Below are 24,605 nucleotides of genomic sequence, written 5' to 3' on the forward strand. Positions count from 1 at the left end.
AACTCTTGTGGAGGCATCTGTTTAGGCTTGGTAAGATGCACCATTTCTGCCAAGAAAATGTGTTTTTCAACAAACCCTTGCCACCTGCCTGCTTCAAGAACTAGGATGGTAGGATTCATCTTGTTATTTCCCTTGTCAACTCTTCAGGGATGACTTGGGTTTGTCACAAGCATTGGTTGGTTAAAGGGGGTTGATTGTCAGATAGCCAGCACTTTTAGTCAGGGTGTTTCAATAAGCAGTTTTTTAAGTTCAGGGCAACTTTTACTTGAATTATAAGAGAATTCTTGGGTGCATATTTGTTTTTGTGTTAGATTTGTTTGTTGTTTTAGTCTATGTTTAGTTCATTTGATTTTGGTTTTCCCAAAGATGACAAACACTTTCTAAAAAGGCTTGGTTAACATATGAATGTACACAACTGTTGGCTAAAACCAACTATATTTAGATAGGAGAAAATAATTAAAATGTCTATTCAACATACAAAATGTACATTATGTCATCACCTTGCTTTAATAAAGGTCTGTTATTACAATAGATGGCACTACAAGTATGTAACGGGGTCTGCAGCAAAATCACCTAAGGGTTAGTATACATTATTAATTCTTCTAATTTGATTTTGATGAAAGCTACATGTACCATCAGTTTACTGTTTTATGTACTATTATCATTTTTCGTCATCATTATCAACAGTAAATTCTATGGGACAACAGTGCCAGACGATTTAAAAAAGAACCATTTGGATCAGATGAACTACTAATGTCACAGCCAGAATCGGAGACTACCGTGTAAACGAGATTGGATGACAGGTGTCTCATCGTTCATTGGCTAATCCTCGCTGTAAGAATCCATCAGGGTGCTAAGAGTTCACTGCCACTACATGTACTTCACTAATCGCCCACATCCTCTAGCAGTGCACCACAGGCGTATTCAGACCGCATGGAAGTTCGTGGGTTCCAGGTATTCTCTGATCGGGAAGTTTACCATGATCCCCCCTGATCAGAAATACCAGGTAGTTTTGCCAATGTGAAAGCAAAATTCTTAATATCCCCCAAAGAAAATACCTCCTAAGCAGCAGATACAGAACTAATAAAAATTACAAGAACTTGTGTAGGGATCTTTCCAAGGTCACAAAAATTTGGGCAATGCAAAAGCAACTTGCAACAACTTTCTCGACCCAGGTAGGGTTTGAGCCATACCATTGCCTTGCCTGGTAATTAGACCATATTGAGTATGCTCATGACTTCAAAAACTCAATTGCAAGGGGTCTGCTTCGAGTAGGTGTGAATGCGAAATACTTATCTGGTATTTTGAGGCCTGAAACTCCTTCTCGTAATCTAAGAGGTATTTTTGTGGTTGAGGCGGTCTGAATAAACCGTACAGTATAGCATACTGAAAGATCTTCATAATGATTTGTTGATTTCTTGTAATCTTTCGCTTGCTTTCTCATGCTTTCTCTCTTTTATATTTGGTGATTTCACAGTTGCTCGTGCAACTGGTCTTGTTTTTCTAACGGATGCAAGTATTGTCTTGGGTTTGTGTTCCCCTTTTGATAATAGTTTTAGGCTTATACGAAAGGAGGAATAATTGATAATTTAATGTCTACAATAAAACAAACTAGGTTTTCAATCAATGGTCTGATACCATGTTTTAAGCAAATTTAATGCGTTAATTAACTTAATTTTATGAACACTTACAGTCTGGCGCACATGTATTGAGGGGGGGGGGTCCAATGTGTATTTGTTACATTTTGCAATCAAAATTCACGCTTAGTCATACAGTTAAAGAGTCAATCATTTTTAATTACTGAGTTGCTATCTATTTCAATTAAATCGAACAGTGGACTCCAGCACAATAACAAGGATGAATTTAACGCACTGTGATGATTTTTCTTTTATATAAACAGAAATGCCTGGAAACATACTAAAATTATTTTATATTGTGATGTGAATGCAGAAAAGATAAACAGGAATTATCATTCATCGTTGTAATAGGTAAATACATGTATTCTAAAAAAAATTCATTTCTCGGTAAAGATGCAGGGTCCGTATGAAGGAGTATGTTCAAAATGGGTGTGACATAGTGACATTAGAAAAGTGCTCACAATCCTAGAAATTTGTTAAGTAACTATGAATAACATTACAAACCTGTCTTTGATTGGATATGAAGTGGAGGAAGAGGGCTCGCTGAGCATGGTGGGAAGACATAGAGTGGCCGATTTGTGAAGTAAAGGGCCATAAAACGAGCAAGGCTCTGTACAGCCCTCTGTTGGCAAGAGTTGGCTAAGTAAGGCACATAGATTGGAGTTGAAATGGGAGATGCAGGTGGCAGTTTCTGTGACGAGAGTGAAAAAAAATCGAAAATATTGTGGACCCTGAGTATATTTCAAAGATAAAAAAATGAATACATATATACAATAACTTTATTTGTATAATACATGTTCTTGTATACATACATAACATACATGTACTCGACAATACTATTTCTATCAAAGCACATACATGATACCAGAGTGCAATAATCACTTTAATGTTACATGTAGGATTATTTTAAGCCTACCTGTTTTAAGAACATTTGAGATTTTAATAGACTTTTTTGGGAAACCCAACACTAGTAAATTAAGTTGGTCGTACTAAATACTGATTCGGTATGCGTTTAATGCTATTTAATGCATCAATTTCTTCATTTCTTTTGAAAATGTAATCTTCCTACTCTCATATATTAATCAATTATGCAGTCAGAGTCCGAAATACTGGTGAGCATTATTTGACTACTATGGTGTTATTCAATACATGAGAGATTAAATATTAATCTAGAGATTAACTAATCAACCCTCCCACACCCTCTGATAGATCAAAAGTAATTCTCTGCAAACGTGCTTTAATTGGTGTGACATTCACTTACCGGAATGCATTCCGCATAATGAATTCCCATAAAACCTACATGTACATGTACTCAGGACAATTAATTATTTCTATCTTTATTTGATCAGCTTTGGTTCTTCAAATTGGCAACATTAAAGATTTTCTCTGCTTGCTAATTTGTTCTATAATATTGTATCTATTGGTAATAAAAAAGAGATAGATAGAGAATGTTAAAATGTTTTAACTTGCATGTGCATATAGGTTTGAATTTCATTGCCAATTCAGAATTTTTTTTGTGATCATTTAATTCAATTATTTCAACATTTAATGGAATATACATAATGGCGTCAGTCAGTAGAATTTGTTCTCTTTCTTTTGATGTACATGTAGTTTACATTTCGGATTATGCATCTAAAGTTTAAGGGGCTTTACACAAACTTTAATCCACTATCATGAAAAGTGGTCATTTAATCTTTCAACAAAATATCAAAACAAAAATAAATGCTTGAAAATTTAAACTGAAGAAATTTTTTTTTCTCTGTACCAACCTAATTTCATAAAATGATCAATGGATGCATGTAGTTTTCTTGGATGAAAAATAGCTCAAATTTATATAAGCTTAATGAACATTTCCATGTGTTTCTGTGTTTATTCCTTTTTTATCTACAAACTAATTATTCATACAGCTACATATGATACAGTATACATATCAAATAATGGGTTCCAGGACAATGCCCTAGAAAGGGCAACTTCCAGGTAGTCCCTGGGGAGAAGAAAGGTTATTGAAGAAAGGTGTCTATGCTCAAAGAGTAATTAGCCCTCAGGGAAATTGTTCTATCTGGATACTGCACAAGGAGAAGGGGTATCACTGTGCAACATACTGTAAAGAAGGGAGTTGCCCTGATACAATTTTTTCTTCTTGCATTTGACATTTCTGCTATTTAGTTCTCGCAAATAAATGACCTGCTGTCAAACTCTCCTCCATGAAGTACATAAAACCTCGCTACCGAAAATAAACATCAACGTATCAAACATCAATTCTTTCTCTAATGTCGCAAGATTAAAAATAACAGCTGAAATTCAATCCCTACGCAATGCGCCTAGTGACTAGGAGAGAAGTTATTAATTATAGCTCCTTCAGAAGTCCAAAAGTACACGTATATCCTTTCGGTGATTTTATTTATTTTCTTCTAAATTCATTTGTAGGTGTAACATGGTAACAGGAAATCTAGATCTGTACCTACATGTACATGTAATACATGTCTGATATTTGATATCACACAAGAGGAGAGGTCACTTTTAGAAGGCTACCAAATACTTTTTGAAGGCATTCATTTACATTATTCAGCTTTTTTGTCTTTCAGGGAGCAAGTCTGACATATCCCGGAAAAACAAATTCAATAAATTTTACAAAAAAAAATTGAACTATTCCAAGCAAATTCTGGCTATTTGCATCACTTTTTCAATCAATTATCACAGATTTGGATGAGACAATACTATTACCACAAAAAATGAACTTCAGACGCACTGGAATGGTCAAAACACATATTTCATGGTTATTTTTGAAAAACAATATTGCTAGTCCAATACTGTGTCGATTTCTGCATGAATAATATAATAAATTCTTACTTGAAAAAAAAAACAGATTCAAAATTTTGTCAACAAGAAAATCTTGACTTGTACAAAAGTAGGCCTTGATCCATATTCTATGCAAATTATCAATAAAGAAAATTTCCATTAAAATGTCCCTATTTCCATTCTGTCAGAATATCTCTTTTAAAATAATATAGCATTTACTGTATATGGTGCCGAGTATCTAGTTGCCTATTCAATGGCGCACTACAATGTACATGTATATTGCCCCGTTTGTAGCTCCAGCTGCTAAAGGCGCTTCGCGCATTCGAGGAATTAATCCTGCCAGGTACCCATTCACCTCACCTGGGTTGAGTGCAGCAATATGGGTGAATTTCTTGCTGAAGGAAAACACACCATGCCTGGGATTGGAACCCATGTCACTCTGATTGAAAGACAAGAGTAGTAACTACTAGACCACCACGCCCCCATGAAAATAAGTAGAATGACCTACAGGAAAGGCTAAATTCACTGGTGTGAATACCTTAAGTCCTTGATAATCTATGCTCTTACACGCTAACACCCTTCCTTTCTAAAGTTTCCTGCTATCTTTATTACTTAGTACATTGGCTCCCTGATAATACCATACTTCTATTTCAAGAAACATACCAGACCTTCCACGGTCAGCATTCACTTGACAGTACTGGTGGGTGTTTCATAAAGCTGTTTATAAATTAAGAGGACTTTAAGAACGACTGGTGATCCTTTCTTGTGGTAAATGATATATTCATTGGTGATGGTTTGTGCGTAAGAAAGGTTCACCAGTCGTTCTTAAAACTCGCTCTTAACTTATGAATAGCTTTATGAAACGGCCCCCGTATTTTGTAAGATTTTTAGAAGGATTTTTATTGAATGGATAGTCTTTGCGCTTGCAGCTGTATCTAAACACCAATCTTACTCTTATAATTACTATCTATATAAAGTCAACCTATTTTAGTATTTGGTCAATTGAAATACATGTAGATACATGACTCTATGGAAATCCATCAGCGGCATAATTTTTTTCGACAGGAAATTTGTAAAATGTCTTTTGCAAACAAAAAAAGCACAGAAAATAACAAAAAACATTTGCATGACTGTACATCATAGCTAGAAAATATTTCAAACAAACATGCATAATAGACGTTGCTGGCTGTCCATAGTTGTGATTGCTCGAATCAATCGCAACTCTTTGTAAGACAGGGCCCAGGATTGCTCAAATGAAAAACAACTTCTTATTGAACAATTTTGATGTACTACCAATGGATCATGTACAGTATATGTATATTATTTTTAAACTCATATTGATAGTCTGCAAACTTATTATTGATTAGTTTAATCAATAAAAACCTCATTGAAACTGAAATTGAAATAGACAGTGCCATAGTTTTTTTCCCACGAATGAAACAAATCTAAATGAAATTTGACATTAACTGATAGTAATCTACCATCAACAACATATTCCTATCAATATTATGAATTTGAAAGATAAACAAACCAGGAAGCAGAAAAAACAAATCAATAAATAAACAAACAAAAACACTCTATAATAATCGCACGTAGAGTAAGGTGAACAAACTGACACATGTTTCAGTCAACTCGTAAAAAAAAACAGGATCAACTCTCACCCAATGAATCACTGTTAATAAATCCTTTTAATATCATCAACTCCATTTTGGCAAAGGAAATAATTGCCCCCACACAAAATTACAACCAAGGGCATGTTTTGAATAAAATAAGTCTTTTAATTACTTTTTAATTCCTGTAGGCTCTTTAAAATTACATGTAGTACAATCCTGAAAACTTAAATGAACCGAGGTTTTGAAGTCAGAACCGTGGATCAGATTACAGGGTATTAACTTCTTTGTTAATCCCTAATGAAATGAAAAACTTGTTAACTTGCTCTTGGCCTAATAGATATTGGCAAAATTCAACCATGAAATCTTTCTTAATTAACAATCAGCGTGTTGACGTGTACTGATATACACTTTATAATTCATTCTTTAATCTGCATTTATCTCTATATGAAATTAAGTTGTGAAAATATTGTTTCATGTCATACATGTACATGTGGTCACAAATGTGGGTGGACTACTCATCAAATTAATGTAAATGCGTAGGTACTGTAGGCCTACGGAATCAATTTCATGATGATATAAGAAGTATGAAAAAGCTTATCTCTTACATACATGTATTTGGCTGTGGAATAATTTAAATGAAATGTATAGAAATATCTAAATGCAACCAATTAGTTAACCTTTAATACATGTAGGTACATATACAGTATGACACATGAAGAATGTAATAAATTAATATTTCATGAGCTGTTAATAGGTGATATCATCAGGTTTATGACTATGTACTGCTCTACATGTACTTATATTTAAATTGCATTTTAATGATCAATTAACATAAATTTCCTAATTTCATACTTAAATCTATGACAATTGTTGTTATTTTGACGACCAACTGTAACTGATTCTGTATTTTTTTCTAGTCAATTTGTTCAATTTCTGTGTATTTATTAATTTCATTTTTGTATTGTATAAGTAGTTGATTGTGCACCTTGAGTGTTACCGACAGATATGGGCGTAATACAAATCTTAAATTATTATCATTATTATGAAAAAATCAAAGGCCACATGATTAAAGATCACCCTGGAGTTATTCCAAAATTACATTTGTTTTTGAGGTAATATGAAGTAAACAAATATAATTTTGGCAAAAATGACAGGAAATCATGTATGGATAAATAAAGTGAGTGAGGGGAGGGGTTCTGATTTTGATATCCTGAGGATGTACAGAATGATATGTAAATTAGCCTTTAACTGAAGCTTTTCGATGTGCACTCATCGGAGTAAAATCGCATGAATTACTAGAACGCTAGAGCGAAAAAATATATAATAGGCTCGAAAGAGACAGTGGATGCTAAACGACGAGCTGTGATCGGCTGTCAAGGTAAACAATTTAGGCTTAGTACCAGCCATAAATTGAAGCAAGCAACTGAAATAACGCAAGCCAAGGGTTCTTAGAAACTCCTTGTGGCGGCACAGAATAGGGTCTGTAAGCTAGATATACGCTGCCTCGAGTATGCGCAAGTGTTTGAATCTCATGAAATGCATTTTCAATGCAGTGCTGGAATTTATACCATCACACAATTTTATACAGATATCTTAAAACAACATTGAACCCATCTGTCAAAAGAGAGATAATATGATTTAAGATGTACTTTTCTTTAAATAGAAAGAAAAAGAAAAGTATGGACTTTAACCAATCAAAGTACATGTATACTGCATCTTTAAATACTACAGTACTATCTTTGGGTTTACAACGAAGACTGAAAATTTGAGGAATAAAGAGGAATAAGAACCTGCTACTTGTAGATTAACATAAGTAATTCCCAAATTCGTCATTCCAGCGACACAAATACATGTATTCAGGTTCATTTTCTTTTTAAAAACAACCCTCGAAACAAATTTGTGGGGGGAAAAATTGAAATAATGATGGAACGCTTTCAAATTGATTGTAGGTTCATTGGCCTAAGAGAAAAAAAGGAGAGTGAAAGAAAGAAGAGAGTTGAGAGTGTACTGTCACATCGACCTTGTGACTCACAAAATGTAACTTGATTACATGTTTGTTTTTCAGGGAAAACTTGAATCTTTACATGAGTGAAAAACATCACCTGTTGTATAGACTTTGCCTAACTGTCTTTTACATGTTAATGGCATGGCTACTGATGAAATGTGGGTGTGGTGTGGGAATGGGATGATAAAAACAAAGAGATAAGGTGTCAAATAAAAATAAAATGGCTGGAAAAGAGGGAAAGATGTAGGAGGAAGCCGTGAATTTGAGAGTAAAAGTTGGTGGGGGGGGGGAAGACTGGGGAGGAGAGTTATGAAAGAGAAAGGTACAGTAGTGTAGCTCTAGAGTTAATGTACAGAATCATGCATTAACCCACATAGCATAACCTCCAACAACACACACTACACCCACACAAACACACTACCCACCCCCCCCCCCTCAAAAAATTACACAATGATAGAACTCCACATTTCCGTTAACCCATTGCCAACTTGAAACAGATGGTCTGTGTACAAAGCCCATCAAAACAGGTTGTTAAACTGATCAAAGGGTGTTCTGAAAATGGAGATGGGGAGCATTAGCGTACCTACGGGGGGAGGGGGGTGGGGGCAGACTGCCCCCCATGACGAGTCGCAACCTATGCAAGGAAATCCCTGCCCCCCCCCCCCATGATGAGTCAAAACTGATCCTAGATGAGCCACAAGTGGCCCGCCCCTTTGAACTTGAAGACCCTTTTTTTCTTTTGCTTGTCAATTTTTTTTTCTGGTACGAAATCCTTTATTTGTGGTTGAAGACCTTTTTTTTTGCTCGTCAAATTTTTGGGCGGAAAAATTTGCTCCCCCCCTTTGGAATATCTTAGGTACACCACTGATGGGGAGGCAATGTTAGAAAAGAAGATGGAAGAAAAGATATTTGGGAAATGATCTAAAGGGTGAAGAGGAAGGAGACTGTAAAGTAGCCTGCAACAACAATCATACATGTAGGTACAGAAGGAGAAAAAGAATACAAATTCAGAAATGAAGAGAAAACAAGGGAGTGGCAGCACAAGTTGCCATTGATTTGGATAGATGATAATGAGAGAAGAAAATACAGATGGGTTGAAGGAATGAAAGAGAAAGATGAGCAAACAGACAAGAACAACAATGACAGATGGAAAGAAAAACAGGATGAGACAAATACATGATTATAATCTCAATCAAATGTAGATTCATGTTGTCAGGAAATGTCCCTTAATGTTGTTCATAATCTTGATAAAGATGAACAAACAGCGCATGAATTATCGACAGTGATTTTCCATTTACCGGTAAATAAAAACAGAAAATTTCTTTGGTTCTTAATTTTTCATACGTAAATTGAACTATCTTCAAAAGACGGAATTCTTCTTTTTGCTGTGTACATTTTTTATGACAAAACAATGTTTCCATTTTTAATCAAGTTTGAAACAGAATTACAGGTCTTCAGAAATGAAAATGTGGAGCTTGTGGCCCAGTGGATTAGTCTCCGGACTTTGAAACAAAGGGTTGTGGGTCCAAATCCCAGCCATGGCATAGTTTCCTTCAGCAAGAAATTTATCCACATTGTGCTGCACTAAACCCAGGTGAGGTGAATGGGTGCCTGGCAGGAATTTATTCCTTAAAATGCCGAGCTCGTAAAAGCTGCTTGAGCTACAGCCAGGGTAATAATATCCAAGTCCTTTGGAAGCGCATAGAGATGTTATTCATAATGTGTTATGCGCTATACAAGAACTGACTATTATTATTATTGAAAAGACAATTTTTAAAATAGAAAATCACTGTCCGTACATGATCTTGATCAATGTGCAACATACAAACCTGCATATCTTTACGTGGTAGGTCAGGCAGTCTCCTCCCTTTCCTTTCAGGGGCCGTCACGCTCCCTACATTCTGACACGTGATGAGCAAGTCCGCAAGCTCAAGCGCCCTCTGGAGTTCACCTTCGACCAGGTGTGTATAAAGTATTGCAAGCAGGGATGCTTCTACGATCTGATCCCGAAGAGATGCTTCCTCTTCATCTGCATCGCCTGACGCTGTGGCCTCACCCTGGGCAGGTACGTCTCCTGGTAGACTGGAGGATTCAAAACGGAGGTGGGTCCCGGAGGTGCAAGCATCCTCTTGGAATAACCGTCGGGATGGGTGTTTCTTTTGGGACTGGTGGGGTAGGGGGTCAGCAATGGCCAAGTGCCACAAACGAACTGCTTTGGTTGGAAGATTCTTGATGTAGCACTCACATCCTACACAGATTTATATTGAATTAGACAAAGAAAAATACCAAGTAATAGATGATAAAGTTAATCCAATTGATGATAAGCAAGTCCTATTCCCAGAGTACTACTTGAAATTTCACTTTCTTCTTTAAGTCTAGATCATCCATTTTCCAAAACTGAACAAAGTCGTTTTGATTAATATCAATTATTTCATTAGGGTCAGTACCAGTGCTCTACATGTATCTTTCAACAGAACAAGCAAATATGAACATTTACCAAGCAGCTCCATCACCCACAGGTGTATATAAAAATATGAATAACAAAACACACAATACAAACATTAGAAAATAATTTTCCTGGTATCATACCACAATTTCCTCCAATTTTTTTAAAAGTTTGCTACATAAGTGTCTTTAATATATAGTAGATTTTTACATACTGTGGTACAGAACTAATAGTTGAGACCTTTTCTCTTAAATGGTGCAAAATTCTAATTTATTTAAGCTTAATTTTTTCCTGCCTCAAATAGTAATCAGTCTAGTACACAACCTGTTAATCCCTTCAAATGTTAATATACACAAGCTATTGGCACCATAGGGTTTACCATTTAATACTTGTCAGAATCATCAACTATTAGAATATAAGAAGAAATGCATAGAGGAATGTCATCTAATTTATGAAACAGATCATCATAACAAACATCAAATTCAGCAATGGATTGGCTGTCAAGACATTGTTAGATCTAATCATGCTGACAATTGAGGGTGGAAGTGGTAATTAAAGCACTGTATCCGGAAATCTTACACTCACCAAGGATTCAAATACTTCTAAGAATGCTTTGTATTTCTTGAAGAAAGTACATAGAAAGGAAATCATCAAGTATTGTCTGTTATTGTACAAATCTTGAAGATTAGTTTTCTGGAATATGATTCTTTCTTTATGGTTTGAGATAACACTACTTTCCTGTAAAATATCATTGTCTTATTCTTAGATCTGTATGCGTTGCGAAACTTCAACGTGAGGAATGCAGAATTTTGCAAGATGAGTATATCTCCACATCTAAATATTTCTTGTCTTACAGAAGTAGAGCATCAGGAATTTTTCAAGCCAAAATGGGGAGGAATATACATGTAGAAGGGTCTGGACCATTTCTGTTTTTGTTGAGGTAAATCCAGTAGGAACTCAGCAAAGCAGCTTTCTGCCGCACCAACTTAATGCCAAACCGGTATATATATGAAACATTTTGCGTCTAGGTTAATCAGTCATAGTGGCTGACCGTTATAGACAACAGAAATTACTCTCTGGCCTTCTTCAGGGGTCATGGAAATGGGGGGGGGGCACTTTTTTCCAAAACCGTGTACAAAAACGTAAAAATGGCCATATCATTGTGATTTTTTGCATGGTCAGCCCCCCCCCCCCCCCCCCACTTTGAAAAAAGTTCCATGGCCCCTGTTCTTTTGTTATTAAGTGGATATAATGGCCAAGCTGTGATTTGAACTCACAAGCTCTAAATCGTGAGTCCAATGCTCAAACCACTAGACCATCATTCTATGGTGTAATCCTGTGTAAATTCTTCAACAATCTCAACTGATTGTGGTTGCAATGTACAATTCCACCCTTTGAAGCCTGGCTAAAGCTTTGGTATGAAAGAATAAATAATGTGAATTATACTGGATTATCAGCTAACATTCCATTCTTACAAAAGTGCAATGACTGCAGAATCAGTTTTTTTTCTCCACATACATTGATTCTTTGTGAAAATTAGAATATATGTATTACTTTTGAGTATGTACATGCCCCCCCCCCCCCTCTCTCTCTCACTGACATTTTCGTTCTTCCTTTTTCAAAACTTACATGCATCTTTGTGATGACCCAATACAAAGGCACAAGCAAGTTAGTTGAAGTTTAAGCTCATTCCAAACTTTAAATGTGGTTTTATATTATAAAAAAAAATATGCAGCTATTTCCATTTTGGTCAGGATCCCATCCAAAATCAATTTTGATATAGATTGCAAAATACATGCATTAAACCAATGAGAAGCTGAGCCTGCATAAATGTGGGATGGTGTCCATGGAAACTTGTGTTATATAGCAAAATCCTTTCAGTCTCCACAGGTTGATAGTCTTATTTCATTTTTTTTTGGGGGGAGGGGGGTCACCAGAGCCCCCACAAAGGTTTTCCCTTTGATGTAGACTAGTACATATACCTTTCAGATATGCTGTGTTGGAGAGCCGAGTCCATTTACTGTGGAGGTGGAGAGGTACACTGTAGCCATGGAGGTGCAGCTTTCTCTGTACATAACACAACAGCTGGAGAAGCTCACTCTGCTCTCTTGTGAAATGAGACACCCCTTTGGAATGAGTGGAACGTTCTAGAAGTTTGCTAACATGCCTGTAGAGTCGCTTCCATGTTGGGATCATTCTGCATCAGGAAAAAAGAAAGAATAACAAATCTTTTGAAAACTGTAGTTCAAAATCAATTTCACATCAATCAACCAATTAATCTTACAAAAAATGTAAATGACTTTATTTATATGTATCTATTTCTACTTGATTTCCTTTTGTTTTCATAACTGATATGATCGAAGTTACAGCAATCAAAAAGGAGACAGAAATTTGAGGCTCCTGCACTTGGGCAGCGTATGCAAATACTTACTTTTATATAGTCTTTATTTAATGGGCTAAGCTTATTCTTAATAACAATTTTTTTTTTAAATTTCATTCACAATTCTCTTGCCCGTCTGAGTTTGTAATGTGATTATCAAATGGGAATTGAGGACATAAGAAATTTTGTAATAACCAGAGAAATAAAAATATCAATAAAAGAGATAGAAGGATGTATCTAAAAGGTCTCATCTCTTAAAGGTTAAGTTCACCCTGACAAAAAGTTTATTGTAAAAATAGCAGAAAAAATAATAAAAAATATTGCCGAAGGTTTGAGAAAAATTCATCAAATAATTAAAAAGTTATTAGAATTTCAATTATTTGATTTGTGACGTCATATGCGAGCAGCATTCCTACATAGCGAATGGTAAAAAATCAATGAAATGTCATTTTCTCAGAAAATTGAAAATGGTTTTAACTGTAACTTTTGTATATCAATAGACAAATCATTACACACCCGATCATGAAAAGAAAACAAAATTAAGTCATCAGGAACCATACAAAATTTGAAATTCATACATTTTATATTAGATAACACATGGGGCAGCTGCTCGTTTATGACGTCACAAATCCAAAATTTTGAACTCTAATAACTTTCTTACTCTTTAACGGATTTTCCTCAAACCTTCACCAATATTTTTTACTATTTTTTCTGCTATTTTTACAACAAAGATTTTTTCAGGGTGCACTTCCCCTTTAAATCACAAAATATTGACTTTTATTCATCAAAATGTAAATATTTGGTGTCAAATCACTCTCAGCAAATTAAAATGCACATTTAGAGGAGCTTAGAAGAAAAGCTTTAGGCTTCATAGTGACAGTGTGAGGAAAGCAGAGGAATGGGAAGAGTGGCATATATCGGTTGCCAGGTCATGCGGTGCCCAATTGGTCTATCAGACTATGGGACTCATAAACCCCTTATAAACCAAATTATGCGGCTAATAGCAGCATAATTTGGTCGTAAAATCGGAGGAGGACCAGGGTTATGCGCATTATTTTGATGCTGCAATTATCCGCATAATAGCAGCATCGGGACCAGATTTTGACTTTATGAACGCATTTCGAAAGTAATGCGGATAATTGCCATGGAGCGGTTACAAGGTCACCCTTTTCCAACGCAACCGCATTGGAGGGGGTGTGCTCGGGTGCTCGTAAAAATAGTGCGAATTATTTTCGGAGTTTATGAACGCAATCTTTATTCAATTATCTGTGTACTCTTAGGCGGCTAATTGGAGGATGGGTTTATGAAAGGGGTAATAGATGGATAGACCATGGTAGGGTCCATGGATAGACAGAATAAGGAAAGTTTTCTTTTAGAGGGTAGTGACACACTGTAGCTTCATCATGCCCTGGGATATTAATTAAGTTACATGGTGTAAACAAGATGCAAGTCACTAGACTATCAATCAAGTCGTAGCATGTCTACACTGCATGTCTAGCCCAATAAGATAGATGAAAGTAGTTGCAGTAAACACTAGTTTCATGAAAAAGTCTGTACAACCAAGGTTGACTGTCATCAAATCATCCAAGATCTTGAATCAAACTTTGTGAAATCCTGAAATATAAGCTGGCCAAAAAACACATTACAATGAAGATAGCATATTTCAATTCATACATACATGTATACAGACACTAAGCTGGTTATTTTATTAGATTCTGCACAAACTCATATGAAAATTGTTGGAACAACTGGCATTCATCTTTAATTTGTTTACTATGCGAAGTGCAATTAAACCCTTTACATGAATTAGAATGGTCTGAATATGCAGCCTTCATGTACAATGATGAAGTGTGTACAGAAGGCCCTCTTGCTGGCACTAGTCTATAGTGTGCAGACCAACTCAATGATCAGTTTCAATCATGGTCTGTTCCTGCAGACTACCACTTTAATTGACCTTTGACCCAAGGAAGGATATATCTAATGATCATTACAGATTCTTTGGCAACCAGGATGCTCCGTCTTACGTAACATCATGGCATGCTAGTCAATTCATCTAATCAGTTTGAGGAGTCACATGACAAGTAATTGATCATAGAAGATACATCAACCATTGCCCCGTTACTATTATGGTACATGTAGCTCTGCCATTCAATGTTAATTACCATGGTAACAATGCTCAACAACTAATCACATCCAAGCATTCCATGAGATATACTATCAATAGTTATAACTTTTATGCAATGGGGCCAGGGCCCATTTAAAAAAAGACAACTATTGTAAATTTCCATTATAAACTTTTATTAAAGTTTTATGGAAAACTTGATCATGATAGGCTGCTGATCCCTGTAGAGTGTACATGTATGTACCATAATAGATGCCATAAAATGAAAAAGATACCATACATGTGCATGTAGCCTACATCTAACTCTTCATGAAATAGGCCCCAGAGGTGTCTTGTTTGCTATTCACTCACAAATATCCTGTTAGCCAATCAAATAAGCTTTCAAAAGTCATATGACCTGTAAAACTGTATCACAGAAGATACCTTTAACGAGGGCAGTATCTAATGTGTTCTCATTGCCGGCTTTCACTGGCAAATGAACTCTCAGCCAATCAAAAACAAGAATTTCAGTTTAAGGTAATTAACCAGTCCAGGGGGTGATTCACAAAGATTTAAGTATGACTTAATAGAGTCGCACTTAAATGTCTAGTTGCGCGCAGTATAAAAGGCATGACAGCATTGGTCAGATCATGCCAAGAGGACGCGCACTTCTGCGTATTGATCAATAAGATCAATAAGAACCAGAACTAACGCTAGTTTGATTTCGGAAAAATCACACTTTATCGCTAATGCGGCAGTTGGCTGTCTGCGAGCAGACCAAGGAAATTCTATGTTGCAGATCGAGTACTTCAGCAGTCATGACCAGGTGGGCCGGCCCGATACGAATACAGTGAGTACCGCTTGACACAGGCAAGCTAGCTAGCTGACATCCAAAATAATTAAGCTGGTAATCGTCATCAGAAAAAAATTCAATGGCAAGCACCTTCATGAAAAGCACACAGGTTTACTATATTTTGTTTGATTATAACTCAATTTTCAATCTGGGTCCTGACATAATATCACAAGAACCTTATATAAGCAAGTTTTGCTGCAGTATCAATATCCTTCACCAAGGTTAAATAGTCATGACTACTTTAACTTTTATTGGGCTGAAATCAAACCACCAACCTTCCTTCTTGAAGACAGGTATTCTGACCACTTTGATACACCACAAACATCCCACATCTGAAGGACCTTCACCGACTACAACTAAATTTAAATGTCTGGGAAAGCTGGCGCCAGAAGGTATAGACTCCAAGTTCTCATTGTGAATTGGGCAAGGGTCATCACATTAAAAAAAACCCCTACAACTAACACCCATTCTCATTATCGTTCTAAAACTAGTTTAACAGGTAATGAGAATGGTCGAAGCAATCTTGGAAGCGTTCACTTCTTCCAAACCGGTTTGGAAAACCACCTCGCAAGGTAGTTTTCAAGATCGCTTTGCCTTTTTATGTATGAGGACCCATCCATTCTTTGGGAAGCCATCTTCTCACATGTTCTGTGTAGAATGCTGCGTTTTTTGCTTTCCGTGTAGCAGCAAATGGGAACACTAGCAAAGCGATCTTCCAAACTGGTTTCCTGAATCGGTTTTCAGTAAACTAGTTTTTAGGATTGTAATGAGAACGGTGTCTATTTGATCACTTTGTCATTAGCCATTCTCATGATGCTTTTTAAAACTAGTTGGAAAACGATTCAGGAAACCAGTTTTACTAGGGTTCCCACATGTTGCTTTGGAAACGCTCTCTCTCAGTGGGGCGACCTGTTTCGCGTGAAATTCAACACCGTAAGCGTAGGCATTCTACACCTGTCGTGTGGAGTAACGCGCTCAAAATGGTTGTGTCCTCACGCTTCAACCAGTTTAACGAGGCAAACTGATCTTAAAAACTACATCGCGAGGTGTTTTCTGAACCAGTTTGGAAGATCACTTCCAAGATCACTTTGACCGTCCTCACTGCACGTCATTAAACTAGTTTCCACTAAAATAGTTTCTAGTAAACTAGTTTTAGGAAGGTAGTGAGAGCGGTGTCTAACTTCCATGGAAACCTTGATTGTTAGTGACTGTATAACTACCGAGTCCTGCTACTATGGTAGTTCCAATTAAATGGCGGAGTAACCAGAGTTTTAAACTCTTGATGAAATGGGACCCTGCCAGAACAGAGAAAGAGTGTGTCAATCTTGAGAGGAGGGATACACCATTTTGTGCTACAAAATATCACATCTTATAATTTTCTTTTTATGTGTGTATGGGGTGCCCAGTAAAATTTACAAACAGAACGTGCATGTAAAATTTCAAAAAATAAAGAATAAAAATAAAGAAGAAATAGTGTTTCAGTGGTGGAAACAGAGAGAAGACAACGGCAATAAAGGTAATTCCGTTTGAACTCATTTTGAGATCATTACCACAACTAACTGGCATTTATCTCTAAGGTTTAGAGCATCAACTGAAATAATTTCAGCAAACTCTGCAACAACAGAGGCAAATCTTAAATCCTCAATGTGAAAGGGGAAATTTCATCAGGTGCCGCACGGTCTGCATCGGCAACAACCAATTAACCATCAAAATGAATGCTATGCAAACAATAGACATCCGGAGCATAACTTCAAATATGCTAAGTCACCATAGAAAATCACTTTCCTATTTCTGATTAATAAGTAAAGTAATAGCAAGGTAAAGAAAACAAAAAGGATAGCTACACGTCATCAAAGAAATGATGTCCAATTACGAGAGATCCAGGTAAACAAAAAGTGACATCACAGGTTACTAGAATACATCCTGTCAATTCCACATTTAAACTTCATGGCGAAGTTCAGGAAGTATATTTATAGGAAACTCTCTATTTTGATCACTATCATTAAGTAATTGAAATGACAGAAACTGAAAATGCTGGGCAAAGTTTATTCCAATAACACTTAACTACTCCACTCTAATATGCTTTTCGCACTGCACATAGTTTCCTTAACCCCGAGAAACTGGTGGGCTAAGGGGGGGGGTAATCTTAGCCAACTCCGGTTTCATACTACGTTTTTATGGCAAAGTGGGCTAGCACGGTAAATAGTACAGTACTATCTGGCCCTGCCAAAAAGCAGGAGTATAGCGGGCTTATTGATGTGCTAAGATATGCAGTGTGAAATGAAACTGGGCTAAGGAAAAGTGGGGCTAAGCATTAGCCACTCACAGAAGTCGAAATTGCATGTTAATCACGCTCTGTGTCTCAATATCATCAATATTTATTAGCTGCGCGATAGTTTGGGGTGAAGGCGTTAACCCAGGCTAAGCAAATAGTACGAGGTTAAGAAAAACAATGTGAAACCAAAAAAAGATAGTATGGGGATAAGGATATAGTTTGGGGTAATAAGGATAGTATGGGGTTAAGGAAATGCAGTGTGAAAAGCATATAAAACTTAGTCCATTCATTTTCATCTAAAGAATTGAAAGTTTAATCTCATAATCCATCAGACCTGCTTATAAATTGTTTAATCTTTTATGCTTTTCACATTGCATTTCCTTAACCCCATACTATCCTTAACCCCCGACTAACCTTAACCCCATACTATCTTTTTTTCAATTCACACTGTCTTCTTAACCCCATACTATCTGCTCAACTGTGGTTAATGCCTTAACCCCGGACTATCCCTCAGCTCATGAATATTGATGGTTTTACCAAACAGAGCGTGATTAACGTGCAATTCGACTTCTGTGATTGGCTAATGCTTAGCCCCAATTTCCTTCGCCCTGCATCTTTTAGCACTGCAATTGTGGTGCTAGCACCACAATAAGCCGGCTAACCCTGCTTTTTTGCAGGGCCAGATACCATACTATTTACCGTGCTAGCCCACTTTGCTAAAACGTAGTGTGAAAACGAAGTGGGCTAAGCATAACCCCCGGAAGTTGGTGGGGCTAAGACCCACCCCCCTTAGCCCCAACAATTTAGGACAAAAGTGCAGTGTGAAAAGCATATAAATATACCCTATGTTTTTAATAGTTATCTTACAAGTTATACAACATTCTTTAAAACATATTTTCTATCAAGGACTTGCACACATGTTGACGATGTGAGAATTGCACTTTATCTCAACTCTATAATTCCAGAAGCCAGTTCGTCTACATGTTGCAAAATATCTTCATAAAACAGAACATCTCAACATGATGGAGTTATCAAATTGAAAAGAAGAGAACACAATCATGTCCTTCTTGTGTTTCTTGATTTGATGGATGATCTGTGTCGACGTCTCTCATTTCCTTTCTTTTGGCTTTATGATCTCCATTCTTATTTTCTTACAAGTAAGTGGTTCTTACTCTTCTTATGTCCAGTATTAGCTTCCTATTCATAATTCACTTTACTACCTGTATGCTTGATTTAGTCAAGTCATCTGAACATGCCCCCAACAATGACTTGTGTAACTAAAACCCCTTTCACAAACCCATCCTCCAATTATCCGCCTAAGAGTAATGCGGATAATTCAATAAAAATTGCATTCACAAACTTCGAAAATAAAAACTGCACTATTTTTACGAGCGCCCGTCCTGAAAAAGGTGGATAATTGTCATGGCAACTGCACTGCCCCCTCCGATGCGGTTGTGTTGGAAAAGGGTGACCATTGTGACCGCACCATGGCAATTATCCGCATTACTTTGGAAATGCATTCACAAAGCCAAAATCTGGTCCCGATGCTGCTATAATGCGGATAATTGCAGCATCGAAATAATGCGGATAACTCTGGTCCCGCTCCGATTTTACAACCAAATTATGCAGATATCATCCGCATAATTGTGTTTGTGAAAGGGGTAAAAGACCCTGAAATGTTTATGTGCTAGTCTTGTGTGATGACCCACTTGTCGATCCAAGTTTCAATCAGGTATAATGTGCCTGCAGGCTATGTTTGAATCAACTTGCATTTTTAATTCATATGCTCTTTAAAGCAATATGAAATTACAGATCTACAGGAAATTGCTAAAGAATTATTTCAATTGGTATTATTGGTTGTTATCAGGTTAGAGAAAGAGCGGTTGAACAGATTAGCAAAAGACTTATTTCCAAAGAGCAGAAGAGATGTTTAAAGTTTGTCAAGCAGACCGAAAGACAAGCAACAGAGGGCGCTCAAGGGAAATGATTATGTGAGCGGGGAATCAGAGTTGAACAAACAAGTGTGTCACCCATGCAACTGCTAATAACCATTCATTACGAGTTTCAGCACAGCAGTCTGGAGTGCGGGTTCACATTTGCCAAACCCTTCAACCAACTTCCTCCCCGTCCCTCATGCTGCAATGGTAAGAGTGAGACTGAGAAAAACACGGCAACACACTCAAATTTCCTGACTCCGTCCAGTCATCAGTCAGGATTCTCAGTTGCGTTGTCATTGTCTCGCTACGTACAGGAAAGGCATCGTCAACAGGTGATCTGGGGTATAAAAGCAAAGCAGAACGACCCCTCGCTTCAGTCTAATTATCTGCCAACCAACAAGGATCCCTACTTGTTATCGATGTGCTAACTTCCATCTTTGGAAGGTCGATGACTTAAACATACTGCTGGCTTATCGATAGGCAGATAAGGACCTAGGGAAGGGCAATTATCATCACAAGCAGATGCATCACTAGCGTCCGATTGGGACACATCTAATTCACATAATGTCAGATAACGAAACAGGAAAATAACTGGAAAGTGAATCAGAAACTCGTTCTTCAACTTAGCAATCGGCAGACTTGTAATAATAACGTTATTTTGAAATCCTGGATACATTATCTTTTGAATGTTGTAATACTGCTCTGTACAAGAATAAAGTGACTGGCAATTCAGTGAAGACAGGCAAATGGTGTCACAATAGACAAATAAAACTGATGTCAAAACGCTGTTAATTTTCAATTCCATAGAAAGTCAACTTTGTTGTGACATTTTGCAAGTTTTCAGTCTGATAATCGCAGTTTGTCAACATGAACAACAAGGAATCAATTGGTGCCTCTTTTCTCATCATTAGTGTGGTGATTACATTAACTCATGCTGGAATCTTGAGCACTTCTCCAGCCAAGGTGTTGGCCCAACCTTCAGAGACTGTCCAGCTCCAGTGCCACTACACCATCAACCATCGGCTAAGCTGCGATGGAAGTTATCTTTTCTGGTATCACGGCAACAATGTGATGGTGACGAACAATACCGCACCCCGGAAGCCTCAATACACCGCTTCCCTTGACCAGCAATATCTTAATGATTCCATTCAGTGTACATACACATTGTACATCAATGATATCAGTGTCAAAGAAGCTGGAAACTACGCCTGCATATTTATTTGGTATGAAGGTTACTACCACTACGAGCAAGTGATGTCCGAAGTGTTTGTTGTGCAACGTCCGGACCCCAAGTTCCCAATCTGCAGCAAGAAAATTACAACTACGGAAGCTGGGGACAAGTCACTGGCCTTTGTCTGTCGGTCAGAGGCAACGATGAAGGAGGGTATGTCTTTGAGATGGAGGAATGGCTACCAGGTTCTGGAGACCAAGACTAATGTCAGCAATGGAATGATGATGGCAAAATATATCATGAATGGTAGCAAGGTGATTCCTAACGACACACATGAGTACATCTGTGAAGTGATGTACAACCAAGTTAGCTTGGATCAATCCTGCACCATCCAAGCAACAATGGGAGTGGTCATCAATTCTTTATACCACATCAAGGATACACCGGAGGACAGCTATGCAACGTTCACTTGCTCCGTCAACATGAGTATCCCAGGTATTGGCTTCAAACGGACCTGGTATTACCATGGAATAAAGATTGACCCTCGAGATGTTCACGATCGTTTTCTGGTGGACAGTCATGCAGGCGAACTGCATGTGAGAAATGTGACGCAAACGGATGGTAGTGAGCACATTCAGTGTCTAGTAACCTCGATCCTTGGTAACGGAACAGCTGATGCCATGATGATCATCAAGAATGACCACACCGACACCATGTTCAAAAATAAATCTGGGAACCACTACAATACTACACTCATCACAGCTCTGGTTGCAGGTGCTTTCTCACTTGTGATCCTCGTCAATGTTCTTCTCTGGTTCATGAAAGGAAAAACAAAAAAGGCCAGCAGAGGATTCCAGAGACATCCAACCCCAGACATTGACAACAGACCACCTGTACACCCAGAGCTCATTCCTTATGATACAGATGATGATGCAGGAAATATCTACCAATATGCCGAAACACCTTACATGAAATCAAAACAATGTAGCTTGAGCGATGATTTCCCCTACTTGAACACAGGCGTAGCAAAACTTAGCGATAGTCAGAAACTATGCAGTACGGAAGATATATCTCCGTATACAGTCTCTTCAGGCATGAAGAATGACTACATCAACATGAATAAACCTGCGCTTCGTGCGCTTCCGAGTGAGGATACGGATGAGTACGAGTGTATGTACCAAGACACTGAAACAACTTGCGCAGACAGCGGTAGGGGGAGCGCGTACAGCACTTGCACGTCAGAAAGCACTCTTCTGAAGAGTGTGGATCCCAATCATCAATACTACCAAACAATCCGGACAAGTGCCCCAATGCTGGACGATGAAATGCCCATCATAGATTCTCTGGAGGATCGGGCACCAACACTGCCCAGAAAGGAAGGCAAGAAAGCCACGACAAGCCACGACTATCAGGGCTTGGATAAGAGTGAAATACAGAGCAAAGACTCTGTCTACACCAAGTTAAAGCAAAAGCAAAAGCATGATGATTCTCATATTTATGAAAACATAGCGTGATTGTTAAAAACATAACTCTTCTCTCGCTAGGGTATTTGTTGAACTACATGACAAGATCTAGGATGTTTAAAGGTGAAGACACTTTGCATGTTCCTTTTGCTCTATATAATGTTTAATTAATGTGCATTTGTTAAAGTAATATAAAATTTGTTTATTTCAATTCATAATTCAATTATTTTAATAGCAGTTTTTCTCAAGCATGAAATCTCTGTAATTTTTAGTGGTTTTTCATGATACACTGAATAGGGGAAAAGTTGGAAAACTTTTATCCATGTCTTTCCTGTCTTTAGGAGTTCAAAATACTCAGAGGAAGTTAGAGCTGATGTATTCCAAATAGATATGGACTACATATTTTAAAATTCATTTTGATCTTTAACAAATTTTTGGACACTTGCAATATTCATGCAAATAAAGATAGTGGATAGTGAAACAAAATTCACCTTTGCCACATTATTTTTCAGGCTTCATAAAAAATGTAACCAATGGATTTTTAAGCAGAATATTTGATGCTACATTTACTATAAGCTTCCAATAGCTGTCAATGTCTCCAATAGTTAATAAAGGAATGGCATTGTGCAAAAAAATCAGTTTACTATGAGAAAATGAGACAGATGTAGTGCATAAGAACGCAATTACAAGCATACGTTTCATCTGATATTTACATTGCGACCTACAAGCCTAAAGTCGGTACAGTCAAGATCATGCGAACAGGAAATTGGTAATTGTTGAAAGATCCAAATCTGCTAGAAATCAGAGCAATTGACTTAATCTGGTCTTATAGCATCTACATGTAGTCTCCTTATCACACAGTCAAGGGAGATAAAAGAACAGATTTTCAATTATTTGCTTCTTTCTCTTCTCAGTTGTGTGATAATATTACATCAAGTGAAAAGTTGTCACATGTTGCTTAATAATTATTCAAAAGGATCTATTTTAAAAAAAGACTCATGGGGATCAAATATCTACCTTATGAATTTCAAGGAAAATTTCCTCATTTTCTGCAAACGATTATTTCAAACTGTTTGAAAAAAATGGTCATCAGGCAATTCATCATTTGTTTGGCATGGTGTTCTTTCTGAAAAAAATTCTTTATACGATCATAAGAGTATTCTCTAAATGTCAAAAGCTATATTGTGAATATTTGATAGATTTTCACTCAAAGTTTTGCAACCTAAAATCTAGAATAGGGGACTGTGTCATTCCCTCTAGTCTATAATATTTGTCCAAATGAAATTTAAGAACCATAAATAGAAGAGAGATGATACTACCTCCAAACTGAGGAAACATTCATAATTTCATCATAAGTATCCTCTTTCTGGCCCTTCTGCTTATCACATTGCCTAATGTTATTTTCTAATCGTGAAAAGAAGACAGCTGGAAACTAGAACCTGTGATCATGTGCCATATCCTCTTACTCATTCCACTGCACATGGGAGTTAAAATTTAACCCGTTGAATACCAATCCACTGTTTGGATTGGTCAAAATAACAAATATGTTGGTAAATACATGTAAGTGTGTCCAACCTGGAATATTGTCAAAATTAAAGTTTTGTTAGATTCGACCTAATGAGCTGGTTGATTTTTACAGCTTTGGAAAGGTTGGCTATAACAGATTTGTTAGTTTGACCAATCCTTTTTAAAGCTTAGTGGACCGTTAATCACTGTATTAAGTCTTTGTGCATCACAGGACAGTTGGAAATAGACAGGTTAAAAGGAGAGACTTACAATACTAGCTGTAAGAGATGATTTGTACCATTTGGCCAAAAAAATTTTATAAGTAAAAATGCCAAAAATCAATTCGCTTTCCTAAAGGTTGAACAATGCAATGAAGATTATTAGCAAAACAATTAATTTGTCTTTTAGAAGTTCCATTC

The 24,605-nt window shown here is 37.0% G+C and overlaps 1 protein-coding gene across 1 annotated transcript in view; it reads right to left on the bottom strand.

The window, feature by feature from the left end:
• Nucleotides 1–18,534, bottom strand: part of LOC121424123 — a 90,469-nt gene extending 71,935 nt beyond the window's left edge. Inside the window, 4 exon segments of the mRNA XM_041619722.1 lie at nucleotides 2,142–2,328; nucleotides 9,884–10,302; nucleotides 12,483–12,697; nucleotides 18,524–18,534. Of these exon segments, the coding sequence (XP_041475656.1) occupies nucleotides 2,142–2,328; nucleotides 9,884–10,302; nucleotides 12,483–12,697; nucleotides 18,524–18,534 (832 nt within the window).
• Between the last annotated feature and the right edge of the window lie 6,071 nt (nucleotides 18,535–24,605).

This window comes from Lytechinus variegatus, chromosome 11 (assembly GCF_018143015.1).
Source record: "Lytechinus variegatus isolate NC3 chromosome 11, Lvar_3.0, whole genome shotgun sequence".
NCBI classification, from domain to species: domain Eukaryota; kingdom Metazoa; phylum Echinodermata; class Echinoidea; order Temnopleuroida; family Toxopneustidae; genus Lytechinus; species Lytechinus variegatus.